This window comes from Equus asinus, chromosome X (genome assembly GCF_041296235.1).
Source record: "Equus asinus isolate D_3611 breed Donkey chromosome X, EquAss-T2T_v2, whole genome shotgun sequence".
Classification (NCBI taxonomy): domain Eukaryota; kingdom Metazoa; phylum Chordata; class Mammalia; order Perissodactyla; family Equidae; genus Equus; species Equus asinus.
Genome location: NC_091820.1, coordinates 26,371,743 through 26,387,707, shown reverse-complemented (window position 1 = coordinate 26,387,707; position 15,965 = coordinate 26,371,743). Strand labels below are relative to the sequence as shown.

The following is a 15,965-nucleotide window of genomic DNA, read 5'->3' as shown; positions in this document are numbered from 1 at the left end:
GATATCTGTACCCCTATTTTCATTGCAGCATTATTCACAATAGCTAAGATATGAAAACAACCTAAATGTCCATTAATGGATGAATGGATAAAGAAGATTTGAGATGTATGTGTGCACACACACACATACACACAGAGGAATGTTATTCATCCATGAGAAAGAAGGAAATTCTGCCATTTGTGACAACATGGATGGACCTTGAGATCATTATGCTAAGTGAAATAAGCCAGACAGAGAAATAATACTGCATGGTATCACTTATATATGTAATCCCCCCCCAAAAAAAAAAGTCAAACTCAGAGAGAGAGTAGAAAAGTGGTTGCCCTGGGCTGGAAGTTGGTGAAAATAGGGAGAGATTGGTAAAAGGGTACAAACTTTCAGCTATAAGATGAATAAGATTTGAGTATCTAATGTATAACATGGTGACAATAGTTGATAACACTGTATTGTATAATTGAAATTTGCTAGGAGAGTAGAATTTAAATGTTCTCACCAAAAAATACAAAATAGATTAAATATGTGAAGTGGTAGATGTGTTAAATAGATGGGAGGAATCCTTTCCCAAGAAACAAACTAACAAACAAAACTCTGGTTAGACTTCTAGCTTCTTCTATGGTCTCATCTTGTGCATGATACATTTGCACATGTTTGAAACTGAAGGACAACCAGTAATCACTCAACTCTCTTTTCCTGACCCAACATAACTAAACCTGTCTTTCAAGGACAAACGCAATATTCTCTCACAGTTAGGAGCAGCTATAGACAACTTGTGCCTTCTGGTTTCTTGTGGTCATGGATGTCATCAGCACTGCTGTCCCTGCTTGCCAATTGCTGGACAACCCAGTTATGCTGTGACCCAGGCCCATAGTCCATGAGAAGCATGAAGCTGACAAACTGATAGTCGCAGGGTTGGTGGGAAATATGGATTATAGGTTACATGTATGCAAAATTTGGGCAGAAAATAGAACCTGAGGAATCATGCCAGGGGGTGTATAAGAAACATTCTATATGTTCTTTCTCCAAGGATTTTTTCATTTCTTGTATTCTGTAAATCTACAACTATTTGGTAATTCTGTTTGGCACTCTTTTCTGCAATAAACAATTTTTAACAATAATGAACTTCAAAAAAAGTTTAAGTCACAGGATATCCATGAGCCTTCATAATCTTGATCCAGACCCTCTAGCCCACCTATCATTTGGCCATTCCTTTCATGCCAGTGGTTTTCAAAGTGTGGTCCCCAGACTAGTAGTATCAGCATCGCCTGGAAACTTGTTAGAAATAAAATTTCTCAGGCTTGCAATATTAGAAACTCTGAAGGTGGGGCTCAGCAATCTGTGTTTTAACAAGCCTTCCAGGTGATTGATGTTAATCTTACAACCGCTAGTCTAAGCCTTCACACATGCTGGCTATGCTTCATATAATGTCCTTCCTCCTTTCTCTGCCTGAAATACCTCTGCTCATCCTTCTAGACCCTAATCTACTGTGATGCCTTCCCTAACAACTTCCTCCCTGCTACTCTCGCAATCTTTTGGGGTAGAATGAATCCACTCTCCTCTATGCTGGCATTGTCTTCTGTCTTCATTTGGATTCCCCGAAAGCAGACTCTGAGGAAAGAACTCCAGTCCAAGTAGGTTATTTGGGAGATACAGGGAACATCTTAGGGAAGTGAGACAGGGAACAGAAGGACACCAATAAAAGGTGCATTTTCAACCCAGTTAACTCTTTGGGTATCTGGAACTTAATCCTCATAAGAAAACTCTGGGAAACAGTGTAAAACACATACCTCAGAGTTATGCCGGTTGAGGGTGCCAAGTGAGCTGGGGAATTTATACATCAACCCCATCGATCATTGGTGGAGAGCTACTCCCTGATGTGTTAATTCCTGAGCAGTTTTGGCTTGCCCTATAGGTGGGCAAAGCAGATGTATGTGGCCAGAGAGAGTCCTCAGGCAAAGAAATCTAAGCGCTGGCCTTTGGAAATTGAGCCAATGTACTTTGAAATGGAAAGACAAGGGGATGTGCACTGGGCAAGTACAGCATATGCTACAATTTCGGTACATACTCTCATTACAATACTTAATACGCACATTAAACTGGGAGTTTCTTTGGCAGGGATGCTATGTTTTTCATCGTTATACCTCCTGAATTTAACACACTGACAGCCCCAATACTAAGCACTTAATAAATGTTTATTAAAGGAATGAATTAATGGTTAAATAAAACGCGCAAATACTATACTTCATACACATTTATGAAGTATTTCTATGAAGCTTTAAACATTGCTATTTTATTTCTTAGAGGTTCTGTTTCTTTACACGTCTCATGTTTTTCTGTATTTTTTTCTTCTGCTCTTTCCTCTTTCTGCACAAGCTATATTTACTTGCCTGAGAGCACAGCATATACCGATGTTAATCAAACTTCAGGTGAAACACCTAAAATGATAGAAAAGAATCTGCTCTAATTAAATAATAAAGTAACCCCTACAGGTTTAGACATGTGCCTTCAGGTGTAGGAAAGAAAAAATTCAATGAATATAGTAGTTTTATGCCAAGAATATTTCCCTCATGCACTTGTGTTTTAATAAGATGGAATGTGAAATAACAAAAGAGGCCTGATTTTATGATGATATCTATTCATAAGGTAGTAAGTCAGATATGATGAAAGTTTCCTTGAGCTATCCTTGCTACAGTTAGGTCAGATTTTAGTTCAGTGAATTAGAAGTGAAGCTGTCTTACCTACACGGTGTCGTGCTGGAACTGGCCTGTTCCCACAGGTACATCCATGCCTGAGAGTAAGTAGGAGTGGGGGAATTCTCCGCATGTTCATGGGATCAGTGGACATTAAAATAAGCTTTGCAGCCATACTCCTAATAAGGGATCCCAGGCATATTTAATTCCTTTGTCATGTATTTTTCAGATATATATAACCAGAAATCTGCCTTTAAATTAATTACTGCTTATCTAATTTTATATGAAAGTCCTTTGGACACTTTCCCTTTGACTTACGGGTGTAACTTCCAGCAAAATAGGTCATGTTCACTGAAGATGGTTCTTATTTTCTTTACTACTTACAGCCTCTGTTAGCATAGATACTTTCTCCTTGCTATTTCTTTTTTTTTAATTGAGGTAACATTGGTTTATAACATCATATAAATTTCAAGTGTATATGATTATATTTTGACTTCTGTATATACTGCATTGTGTTCACCACTAAAAGTCTAGTTTCCGTCTGTCACCATAAAAATGCCCCCCTTTACCTCTTTCGCCCTCCCCCCACCCTCTTTCCCCTCTGGTAACCACCAATCTGTTCTCTGTATCTGTGTGTTTGTTTATTTGTTTGTTTTCAATCTTCCACATATGGGTGAAATTATATAGTATTTGTCTTGCTCCATCTGGTTTATTTTACTTAGAGTAATATCTTCAAGGTCCATCCATGTTGTCACAAATGGCAAGAGTTTATCTTTTTTATGACTGCGCAGTATTCCATTGTATATATATACACCACATCTTCTTTATCCATTCATCCGTTGATGGGCACTTAGGTTGTTTCCATGTCTTGGCTATTGGGAATAATGCTGCAATGAATATAGGGGTGCATATCTCCTTGCTATTTCTAATTGAAATGTTACTCTGCTATAATCTGAGGACTAATTCTCTGTTAATTCCACTCGGTGCTTCTAAATTTGTTCTTTTTTTGTAATACTATTTCTCCGCATTCCAAGACCAACTTATGGATAAAGACAACATATTAGTGGTTACCAGAGGGGAATGGATTTGGTGGGTGGGCAAAAGGGATAAAGGGGCACATATATATGATGATGAATAAAAATTAGACTATTGGTGGTGAGCACCATGCAGTCTATACAGAAACCGATACATAATAAAGTACACCTGAAATTACATGATCTCAATGAAATAATTGGAAAAAAAATCTCTTTGTAGTAAACTAAGTGCAGCAATGTCCTCATGCTTATAGAAATCGCTTGTCTTAACATTTTCCCCACCATCCTGATACAGGTAGTTTGATAGAACGATTGAATGGTCTTTTGAAACAGTTCCAGCACCATCTGGATGGCATTATCATGCAGGGCTAGGAAAGGTTCTCTAGAAGGCTGTATTTTTTCGGAATCACCATACAGTACATAGTACTGTTTCTCTTATAGCTATAAGTATAATAGTAAAATGGGAATATTTTTCCTTTCTTTGGAAAATGATTTTAGAATTGACTATTCTAAAAGTCACTATTTTTGTTAATTCTGCAACCTTTGAGATTGGTTCCAGTAAAATGAAATGTAGCAAACTTTAGGGAAAATAATAGCTTATATATGTTCATTAATATGGTAGATGATAACTGTTATGTGTGTGTGGACTCTTGTTAATTATAACTACCTTAATAAGAAAAGCAGTCTTGTGTAAGGTAATGGTCCCAGTGAAACTGTATAAGAGGGAAATGAGAATTGCCCATGTAGAAGAAAGTTAAGTGAAAAGTTAACTGTTTCAATTTTATTTTTATATTTGTATTATTGTGCTCTCATACCAAATACATTCTAAGATACACAGTGATCTTGATCTTTACTTTTAATCATGGTTGAAAGAAATGAGTCCTGATGTAAAAAGAGACACTTCTATAAGCTGATCTTAAGTGGTGTATTCTGATTTGCTGCAATAGCCTATGGAGGAAATGAACATTTTGGTAGCCTAAGAAGCAAAATGCCATACTTTACTATTTTTTAATCTTACTCTGTGTATTTGGAATTTGTGTTTTAATAATAGTTTTGAGAAGATAACGACACCTAATGTCTTACTTGCCCTGAAGATCAAAATCTCTTCACTCTCCGTTTTAAAATAAAATGCCTTTTCTTTTCCCCTCAGATTCCCCTTTGGCAAAAACAGTTGAAGTTAAATTTCTTATAGTCAGATCAAATGTACTGTCTCTCCCTCATTCAGAAAGAAACAAGGAAAAACATATGACTCCATTTGGTTTAATAGTTTGGTTTACTCAATTACGAAAGCAATAAAATCATTTTCACATAGTGAAATGTCTGAGTCTTAAAGCACAAGAATATTAGATCTACCTGAGGATGGCATTCTACTTTTGTGGATGAATGAGGAAATGTAAAGAAGCTCATTCATAGTTGTATATTGAAAAGAAAATGTTCATATATATGTAGACATATTTGACAATTTAATAATATTTTATAAATATGGCAATTATTTATATAATATGGCAATTGTGTATATATGGATATTATGGTTTTTGTTATTGCCAACATCGATTGAGCGTTTACTATGTGTTTAACAAATTTGACTATATTATTCCTAATCCTTATAATAACTGTGAATTAGATAATATCATGCCTATTTCACAAATAAGAATTCTGAATTGTGCAAATTAAATCATTTACTGAAGTTTGCAAAGCACTAGTAAGCAATAAAGCAGAATTTCAAACCCATGTTTGCCTGTCTTCAAATTTCATATGCTGCATAACCTCCTTGTTTTATGACCTGCTTTAAATCAAAAGTGTCTTCTTTTTGAAAGATGATAGTTTGAGATTTCTAATCTATAGAACATTTTCGTATTTTAAAAGTTGTAATAATTCAAAGTGGATACCAATTGTATGTATTAAAATTAATTAAGTTCATCAATTTAGAATCTGCAAAAAATTCAACAGCATTTATGAGTACCTGTTATAGCAGGTAAAAATGGTGATTCAACATAGTTTTTACATTTAGAGAGCATTTACTGTAGTTTGGGGGTAATGACACCAACATAAATTAGAATGGAATAAATTGTTGAAAGCAGGACAAAAAGAATGTTAGGGAAAGTCAAAGAGAGGATCTATTACTTACAATTGGGAGCATCAGAAATTTTCTCATGGAAGAAGTTATATCTGGTCAGAAAATCTAGGAGAAATAGCATTTAAAGACAAGAAATAATCTGAACAAAGCAGAAAACAAAGAAAAGGTGAGGAACCCTCAAGGATGTTCATGGACAAACAGGATAAATTCCATTTGATTTGAGACTGTGGTATACTCATCTACTCATTGTGATATATAACGAGAAGTGGCTATAAGGAAGAGATGTTAGTTTGAGACGATACTGCTTTAAAAGGAGGTTACATCATTTATGAATCCTTTCTTTTTTAAATATAAGATTTATGGTGCTCAAAAATAGAGGAGTGGAATTGAACAATAACAACATGCTTTATGGCCTAGAGGACAGTATGTTCTAGAAGTAGGATTTCTTGTCTTCCATGAGGTAATATGGATCCTAATGACACCAAGAAAAATATATAAACTACTCTTATTTAACTATACTATTCCTTTGCATTCCTGCTTAGAAATATTAGCCTCCCAAAGTTACTTAGCTTCCCAAAGTCTCAGTTTTCTCATCTTCAAAATGATTATAATAGTACCTACCCTAAGGTGTTGTTGAAAATATTAAATCCTGTACTGAATCTGAAGTGTGTAGAAGAGTGCTTAGCACATATCTATGGCTATGACTGCTTTTGCTGCTATTTCTAGGTAAAATTTCCTACATTAATTATATCTGGTTGTGTTTGAATGAAGAGAAAGACATCCTTATTTCAAGTATCCCCTCTAGCCTACAAATTAAAGATAAGATTTAGAAGCTATGATGTCAAACACTGTATTATCTTCATTTGAACTATGTACTAGAAGATATGTAAATTAAGACTAAATTAAATGCTCATATTTTGTAAAGGAGATCCATGAATATATCAAGTTCTCAGAAAGAATGTTACCTGAAACTTTTAAAGAAATTTAAAGTATTTAATTTAGACTGCTGAATCAATTTCTGTAGTTAATTTCTCCAAAAGATCCTAATATTAAAGGTGACATTACAGCTCACTAATAGCAAACTGTCTTTGTTACTTTGGATATTTTTACAGGGTGCTAATTGTGCCAAATCAAGACATTGAAATTGCATAATTTTTAGGTTAATATTAGCATAATCCTACATTTTTTTTTCAGAAGCAGTGCAGGAATAGCATACCCTGAATATATTTCCAACATGGCAGAACTGTCCAATATTACACCCTTTACACAGTCATTGGTTTGCTGGGACTTTGGACTCTGGCAAAGATATATGTAAAAGAGAAGGGCGAAGGAACACAGAGGATATACAAAGCCCACGCAACTCATGAACTCTTTTGTTCAGTCATTCACTTAAAAATGTATTAAACACGTATCATGTGTCAGGGACATTGCTTTGTACTATTACTTCAAAGGTGAATAAGCTACCTTCCTTTCTCTAAGGGTCTCATAGTCTACTGGGAAAGACAGCTCTATAAATGCATAATTAGAACATGAAGTAGTATGTTGATAGAGATTTTTGCGGAATGAGGGGAGCTTGTCTTAGGGAGTAACTAATTTCAGGGGAGACAAGCCTCACAGAATAAAGTGACATTGTAGAGGGGTGGCATTCTAAGATATAGCAAAAGGCCCAGAGTAAAAGGGCAGTTTGGATTGTTATGGAAGTTTTAAGATATTCAGTGTTTTAAAGTGTAGTATATATTGTGGGTTACGTTAATGTCTGTGTTGGAACCAGAAAGGAAGAAGGGATTGCAGTGTAGACACAGGTTCAACAGTGGTCTGAAACTGATGATAGGGAGAGATGAGTTGGAATATAGCAAGGAAAAGCTATTGGGGGGTTTCAAAAAAGACCATGGCAGTGGGGCTAGAGGGAAGAGGCCAAATTAAAGAGTCATTTCTAGTTTGGAATTGATGGGATAGAGAGACAAGCCTGATGAGAAAGAAAGGGAGGAGGAAAGGATGACCTCAAGGTTTCTAGCTTGGAAATCATTAACTAAAATTATAAGTAAAGACTTAGAGGAGCAAATAAGGAATTGTTAACATGTCATGTTTTAAGTTCACATAGAATGTTCTGGTGAGGATAGTCCAAAAAACAGATATAGAGATCAGGAAGGGCCAGAACCTGGGGCTATGTGGTAATCCGTTTATAGGTGAAGGGTAGGTAAAGTACAGCCTGTGGGCCAAATCTAGCCCAACACCTGTTTTTGTAAATAAAGTCATATTGGGACCCACCAAACCCATTTGCTTATGTTCAGCCTATGGCTGATTTCAAGCTACAAAGGCAGAGTTGAGTAGTTATAACAAAGACTACATGGCCAACAAAGCCTGAAATATTTCTTCTCAAGAACATTACAGATTAAGTTTGCCGACCCCTGCTGTAGATGTTAGTTGAACCTTTACAAGTGAACGAGATTGTATAGAGAGATGTCCAGACAGGAAATCCAAGAGATTCACCTATAGTAACTAGGTGAGCTAGTTATTTTTTTGAGGGAAAAATATCCTTGTCTCCTTTAAGTATGCCAAAGAGTCCCCCATGATTGGAAAGAGGTCACATTAAGTGTTGATGTTGGTGATACAGTTCAAATAAAGTTCATCTTTTCTGTTTGTTCATATGGCAATAAATGAGAAGTTGTTATGAGAAACAGGACATAAAATGTGTAGAATTTCAGCAGTAAAGAGAGGGAATAAAGGCATGAGAATGAGTTCCTAAACTCAAGTGTTATAACCACTGTGAGAAACTTAAAATCAAAGTACCACTCCAAACTGGTTTGAAGCCAGAGAACCAGACTCACAAACTAGAAAGGATTAAGGATAAAATAAACAGGGTGTTACAAAATAAAACGTCGATCCAGAGCTGTAAAAATGCCAGCAATGGATATATGGAAAACAATAAAACCAAATGAGAAAGCTATCTCTTTATATCCCTGTATTTGTTTATTTCTTTGCCTTGCTCTATAAATATTTCGAATTAGACATTCCCCCCAACTCTTCTGGTTATGCTCTAATTGTAAATAAAAATTTTGTAAAGTGGGACAGAGACTTACTTCTCCCTGCACACTCATTATTTTGTTCCACACGTATGCCTTACCTTAAAAATTAAAACAGACTCTCCCGCTTAGGAGAAAAAAATATATATATATTCTATTTCACATTAGATATACAAATAAAATCCTGGAGTATTACAGATATAAATGGGAAGAAAAAAATTAGTAGAACTTTTACAACAAAGTAAAGGAGAATATGTTAATGAATGTTGGGTGAAGGAAGATTTCTTAAATAGATGTATAAAGCACTAATCGTAAATAAAAATAAACTGAACTATATTGTATATTAATAACTTCTGTACATCAAAAGACAACATTAAGAGAGTGCAAATGAAAGCCACAGAGTGGGAAAAGATATTTGGAACACACGTAACTGATAAACTATGTGCATCCATAATGATAAAGAATTCCTACAAATCTTTAAGAACAGACAATCCAATAGAAAACTGAGAGAAGTTCTTGAAAAGTGATAAGAGGCACAAAGAGGGCTTGTGGGCTACTGACAATGTTTTATATCTTGACCCAGATGGTGTTTTTTAATTTTGGGGGGGCGGTTTGCTGAGGAAGATTCACCATGAGCTAACATCTGCTGCCAATCTTCCTCCTTTTGTATGTGAGCCACCACCACAGCATGACCACCGACAGACAAATAGCGTAGGTCCATGCCCAGGAACCAAACCTGGGCCACCAAAGCGGAGCATGCCGAACTTAACCACTAGGCCACTGGGGCTGGCCCCTGGATGGTTTGCATAGAATGATCACTTTGTAGTAAATAACAAATATGTTTTATGTTTTATAATACCACTAAGACTTATGTCATCTTCACAAAATAAGAAATCTAAATAAACTGCTGATAAACATAGAGTTTGCCAGCCTCATTAGTAGTCAGGGAATTGCAAATTAAAACTAAAATAAAATGTCACTATATACCAACCAGAATGGTTGAAATTTAAAAGTCTGACAGTACTAAGTAGTGATGAGACCGTGGAGCAATTGAAGTTCTCAAACACTGCTACTTGGACAGTAAATTCTAAATAGACGTGTCAACTTTCATATACTCCTACTGCTGAGAGTGAAAACTGGCACTATTTAATAAGATTAAAGATGTGCCTAGGGGGCTGGCCTGGTGGCGCAGCAGTTAAGTGCACAGGTTTGGCTTCAGTGGCCCGGGGTTCACTGGTTTGGATCCTGGGTGCGGACATGGCACCACTTGGCATGCCATGCTGTGGGAGGCGTCCCACATATTAAGTAGAGGAAGATGGGCACAGATGTTAGCTCAGGGCCAGTCTTCCTCAGCAAAAAGAGGAGGATTGGCAGCAGTTAGCTCAGGGCTAATCTTCCTTAAAAAAAAAAAGTGTCTAACCTGTGGCCCATCAGTTTCACTCCTAGGTATATACTCTACAGAAACGCTCATGTGCATAGTCGAGGAGACAGGTACGGGAAAGTCTATAGCAACATTATAGTAGCCCCAAACTAGAAACAACCCAAACATTTATTAGCAGTCGAAAATGAAAACAAAAGCACGATGGAATATTCTACAACAGTGAATAAGCAACAACATGGATGATTCTTAAAAGTATAATATCAATCAAATGAACCTTCACACAAAAGAATACGTATTATTTAGTTCCATTTATAGAAAGTTAAAAAACATACAACCAAACTCTAGTGTTAGGAATGCATATTTAAATTACAAAGCTCTAAGAGAAAGATTGCCATGAAAGTTAAGGGGGAGTTTGTAGGGGCAAGAGAGAATAGTGATTGGGAGGAGGTTTAAGAGGAGTTTCTGGCTGCTGGAAATTTTTTTTTAATTTTTTAGCTTGGGTTATGGTAACGTGGGATTGTACATATTCTTCTGTTTATTAGTTATGCTTCACAATAAAAGGTGTTTAAAAAATAAACAAATATATACAGCATTTTCAGAGTGAGGCATGGTCAACCATGGATTCTATGCTGGTTCAGCTTCTGAAAACAGGCTTTAAATCCTAAAGATAAAGACAAAGTCCTTTCTTATGTGTCTGATCCCCACCAGAGAGATACTGATATGGCTTGCATTATTTATTGGTGATTTGATTTGCATTTGTAAACCTAAGCCGAGTAGAGGCAGAGTAATAATAGAAAAACTACTACTCGTATTTGTTGAACACTGCCAGACACTGTTCTAAGAAATTTAAATACATTCCTTCATGTAACTCACACAATTAACCTTAGGAGGTAAGCAGTACTTTTATAATCACTTTTCAGAAAGGTCACTTACTTACTTAGGGCCACACAGTAAACGGTGGAACCAGGATTCCAACCTAGGCAGTCTGACCACTGTGCTCTCCCTGCCTGAGGAGGCAAGGGCATGGGTTCAGGTACAAGCCTGTGTCCAATGAGTGGTTTCAGTGAGACAGTCAGACAGCTGGAGTGAAGTCTAATTACACATGTATGGATCCGGACTCAGTATATAATTTAGGCATGAGAAGACAGACTTTAGCCCAGAAATCTAAGGCGGTGTCCTAGGAGTAAGAAGTAAAAGGAGTATGGGAGGGGTGAGGAGAGGTAGAGCCGTAGAAGACTTCCTCAGAGTGAGTCAGGTTCTATAGAAAAAACTTCACAACTCCTAGTACACCTAGGTTTTACTAAATTTATTACTGGGGAAGCAGGGATGGGGGGGTGGCTGCAGAGGGGAGTAAGATACTATAGTTTGGGGCAAATAACCAATTTAACTTTTGTTTATCAGCACCTACAGTTTGGACCATGAGCCTTCAACCCAGACCCTTCTCACTCACCTCATCAATGATGAAATATGTAGGAGGAACTAATCAGCAGCCCAATGCTGAGTGTGCAGATCTAAATATAAAGCCACAGTGGATATGTCAGAGGCTACTAGGGAGTTATTTATTTAAATCGATTGCATGGAATTGAATACCACCTTCGTGGCCTGAAAGTGTTAAAGTGTGTCCCAAAGTACCTAAATTACTCCCTAAGTGTAATTTATGCTCGAGAATAATCTGACTAACTTGATTTAGAACAGCAGGAAATAAGTTATGCTGCACATAAATGAAGCAGCAGTGTAATTTTAAATCCTGCTTGCATAGTGAATAAGAATTTTAATATTTGCAAAATTTTAAAATCACTTGATTTATTATCCATATGTTTATACTTGTATTTTTTGTCCTATATGTAGTTGGGTCTACATTTCCTCTTTCTGCCAGGAAAAAAAGCAACAACTCTTTTCCCCTAGTAATAATGTAATATAAAGGATAAAACTTATAATTATTTCCCTGAAGGCTATTTTTACTATCTCTATGTGTTTCCAGTTGTTGCTGCCTTTTTCCTCAATCATGGACTGTCCAATTAATGGACTGAGAGGAATTTGAGGAGCATAGTGAGTGGTTAGAGATTAAATTTATAAATTTAATATTGTAAAACTGGCAAAATTTGTATCTATTCATTTGGAATTTTCCTTGGTGGGAAAGAGTTTAAGTTTGTAAGTAGTCATGATAAAAAATGAAATTTTACATAGTAAGTTCAAGAATAGATTTAGGCTTTGCTGTTAATGCATATTAAAATGCTGAAAAGTATATTTTAAAATTTTATGTGATGCTTGAAATGGAGTTTAAAATATTATTACTCACATTAAAGGCCATCATGTGTAAAGTGCATGCTTTTATTCTTTAACATTTTGTTTGAATAGTTACTCATTTTAACATTAATTTTAATAATAAAATTAAATCAACTTTACAGTTTTCAAAGTTTTAGCTGTTGCAGGCTATATCGAATACTCTATATTTAGATATTTACAAAGTGGCAGTACAAGTAGTTCAGACCAAGTCTTTAAGTATGCAAAGGTTGGACTGCAGAGTTGGGGACAAGGGAACAAAAGGGAAGGAGGGCATTTCAGGAATATGGGACTAATGTGCAAAGTCCCAAAGTCAGGAGGCAGTAGCAGGGTTTGGGGGAACTGCAGATAGTCCTGTGTGGCTGGCAAGTCCATCCTGTCTTATTTTGTGGCCTGGGAACAAGGATGTGGATATAGAACCTCGGGCCCTCAGCCTGTTTTCCTTCTCTTCCTACCTCCAGCTCTGTCTTGCAGAGCCAGGGGTACCATGATCAACTGTATGGGCCCTTATGGTTTTCACCTCTTGAGGAATTTAAAGGAAAGATAATCGGTGAAGAGGAAGAGTGGTTGAGGTGGGAGGAGGCTTTGTGAAATCTGGTGGAAGATGGTAATTGCCAGTGTGGTGAGTGTTGGAAGGACATGTCTGTGCAGCAGCCTGGAATGAAGAGTGGATATTTATAGCACAAATGTTGGAGAAACAATCACCTCCCAGTAGCTGAAAGGGTTGGCAGGAGGATTATTCTGGTAATTGGGTAGGAAAAAAAACAACATAAGAAGGAGACTGATGACTGCTACAAGGGGGGAATGGTAAATTATGACCAAATGACAACTCCTCTGTGCTCTGGTTAGCTTCTGCCTGTTTCTCAAACTATGGAAGTGGGAAGAGAGTTGGAGGTGGTAGTTGTTAGCATGTGAGAATGCCTTTTTAAATTATTTTTAAATTATTGTATTTTTCTGAATATCAAAGTATGAAATGCACATTGTAGAAAAACTGGACAACATAGAAATAATGAAAATTAAACTACAGCGTCACCAAGATGGAACAATTGCCAACCGTGCCTTATCATTTTTTAGATTCTCATTTAACAACTCTGTGACTGCAATGATACAAGTGCATGTAAGACATATGCAATGTACAATTCTTTTTTAAAGAGAATAAATTCTTAAGATGTATTCTTAAGTCATTTATTGTGCATTAGAGACCACTGAAAATATATGAAAACAAAACTATTATTGAATGTGCAAAACATTTCCAAGATCATTTTGTGGCTGATGGATATATCATATGTGATCAACTCTAGAATGCCATTAGTTATTAAAGGCAGAATTCTTATCTTAAACTAGCTATAGTTAGAGACTACCTCTTTTGGCTACCACTGGCTGCCTTTTTAATGCTACCAAAATACTGTTTTAGATATTTTTAAGGTAAGAAATATAGTTAATCATTAAATGCAATGTCTGATAGATGCAATGTACATGTAGATGCATAATTAAATATTTGGAAGATAATAAAGAAGAAAAATAAGGACAAAAAGCCCTACAGCTATCACTTTGAATTAACTGGTAAGGTGAGAATTCAACATGAAAACAAGGAAATCTCAGGAAAGAGCATGTGAGGTGATGAAAGGCACCATTGGAAACAAAGACTGAGTTAGAATTCCCTCTTTGCCATTTACTATCTATTTACCTTTTGGCTAGTTACTCAGCCTCTCAGTTTTCTCCAGTGGAAAGTGAGAATAATAATTATTATGTTGCAGGAGTCAGTGAAATTGGATATATGAAGCACAGAGCCCAGTGACCGGCTCATAGTTATGGTTTAATAGATGTGAATTCTGTTACCTTCCCAACAAAACAGTAGGAAGCTGCAGCATTATTGAAGTTCGGAAATTAAAGTTCCTAAATGGAGGTAAACATCTGAGAAGATGTCAAGATATTCAAAACTATAATCCATTGCGTCTTCAGAGTATAACTCAGAGAACTATGACAGACCACTGTGCACTGAGGTAGCCCTACAGCCAGGAATCTTCAGGATGGCTTTTAGTTTAGTGCTAGCAAATACTTGTTTGGACAGGCCCTGGGAGACCCAGTAGATCATAAGCCCCATAAGACGTTAAAACTTACTTTATAGGGTGTTTTTCCCCCTTGACTGCACATTAGAATCACTTGGGTGCTTTTTAAAATACCAATGTCAGGTCCCACCTCCAAAGATACAGATTTAATTGGTCTAGAGTGAGGTCCCAGAATCAGTGTTTTATTCTTGTTTTTTTTTTATCCCCCCAGGTGATTCTTATGTGCAACTGCCTTAGGGTAAACCTAAAGACCTGACACATATCATTTTGGCCCCGGTCTCTTCTGTGATGGGAACACGACCAAATACCTCCTTCTTAGTATTCTTTTCATATGAGATATTAACACATTACCTACCTTTCACTAAGTTTCTTTGGCGTTCTAATTTAAAATGTTAGTGGATACAATAAAGAAGAAGAAAGGAAGACAACAGTCATCACCTGGTTTAGACTAGTATATCAGTTAGTTGGTTCATTGCTTACATCTGAGCCTACGATATAAGTTATATCTGTCATCCTGGACGCTTAAGGATCTTAATGAATAGACTGTTTTTAATCAAGAGTAATATTGAAATTGATAGACTTTATGAGATCACTTGATTTTGATCCAAAAAATATTTTGAAATTGAATATCTAGCTTTGAAATATTTAATTTAATAGATGTTAATATATTTTGAAATTTCTGGAATTTTTTAAAAAACAAATATCCTCATAGGGAAGAAAATGTTAATACTCCATAATAGTTGTCTTTATCTTTGTTTCAATCAAGAAATGTATTTAATTTTAAAGGGAAAAATTATAGCCTTTTATTTTAATTCCTCCTTTCTATTCAATATTAATTTTTTCTGTTAATTGAAATTGAAACCTACAAATGTGAGAAACTGTCAAAATAATATCCTTGTCAATGTAATAAAAATATATGCTATGACCATATATTGTGTTTTATATAATCCATTTATTTTTCTTGATCCGTGTTTTCCACCTCTAGGCGATTTGACAGATCTGTTGAAAAATGGCGGCGATTTCATTACGATATGAAGATATTTAATCAATGGCTAACAGAAGCTGAACAGTTTCTCAAAAAGACACAAATTCCTGAGAATTGGGAGCATGCCAAATACAAATGGTACCTTAAGGTAAGTTTTTGAGATCTCTTTTTTTTCAAACTGTCTTTATTTTCATCACAATATCATGACTGCTTTACATTCAGGTTGTGAAGGATGACAGAAATTTATAATTCTTGATTTATAGTTGTCATCACTACATATACTAGAACACCGTCATAATGATCAGTTGGGAGACTGTGCTGTGGACTTTTTGAGTCAGGATGAGAGTTAGCCTAGATATAACTGGTTTATCTGATGAACTGCAAAGTATAATTGAATCTGTGATACAGGGAAGCATCTTACAGCAG

The 15,965-nt window shown here is 36.0% G+C and overlaps 1 protein-coding gene across 12 annotated transcripts in view; it reads left to right on the top strand.

Moving 5' to 3' along the window:
• DMD (dystrophin) overlaps window positions 1-15,965 on the top strand; it is a 2,265,680-nt gene that overhangs the window by 1,221,082 nt on the left and 1,028,633 nt on the right. For all 12 annotated transcript variants that reach the window (XM_070503127.1, XM_070503123.1, XM_070503121.1 and 9 more), the window contains one exon: window positions 15,540-15,687. In XM_070503127.1, the coding sequence (XP_070359228.1) occupies window positions 15,540-15,687 (148 nt within the window). The remainder of the gene's footprint in view (window positions 1-15,539; window positions 15,688-15,965) is intronic.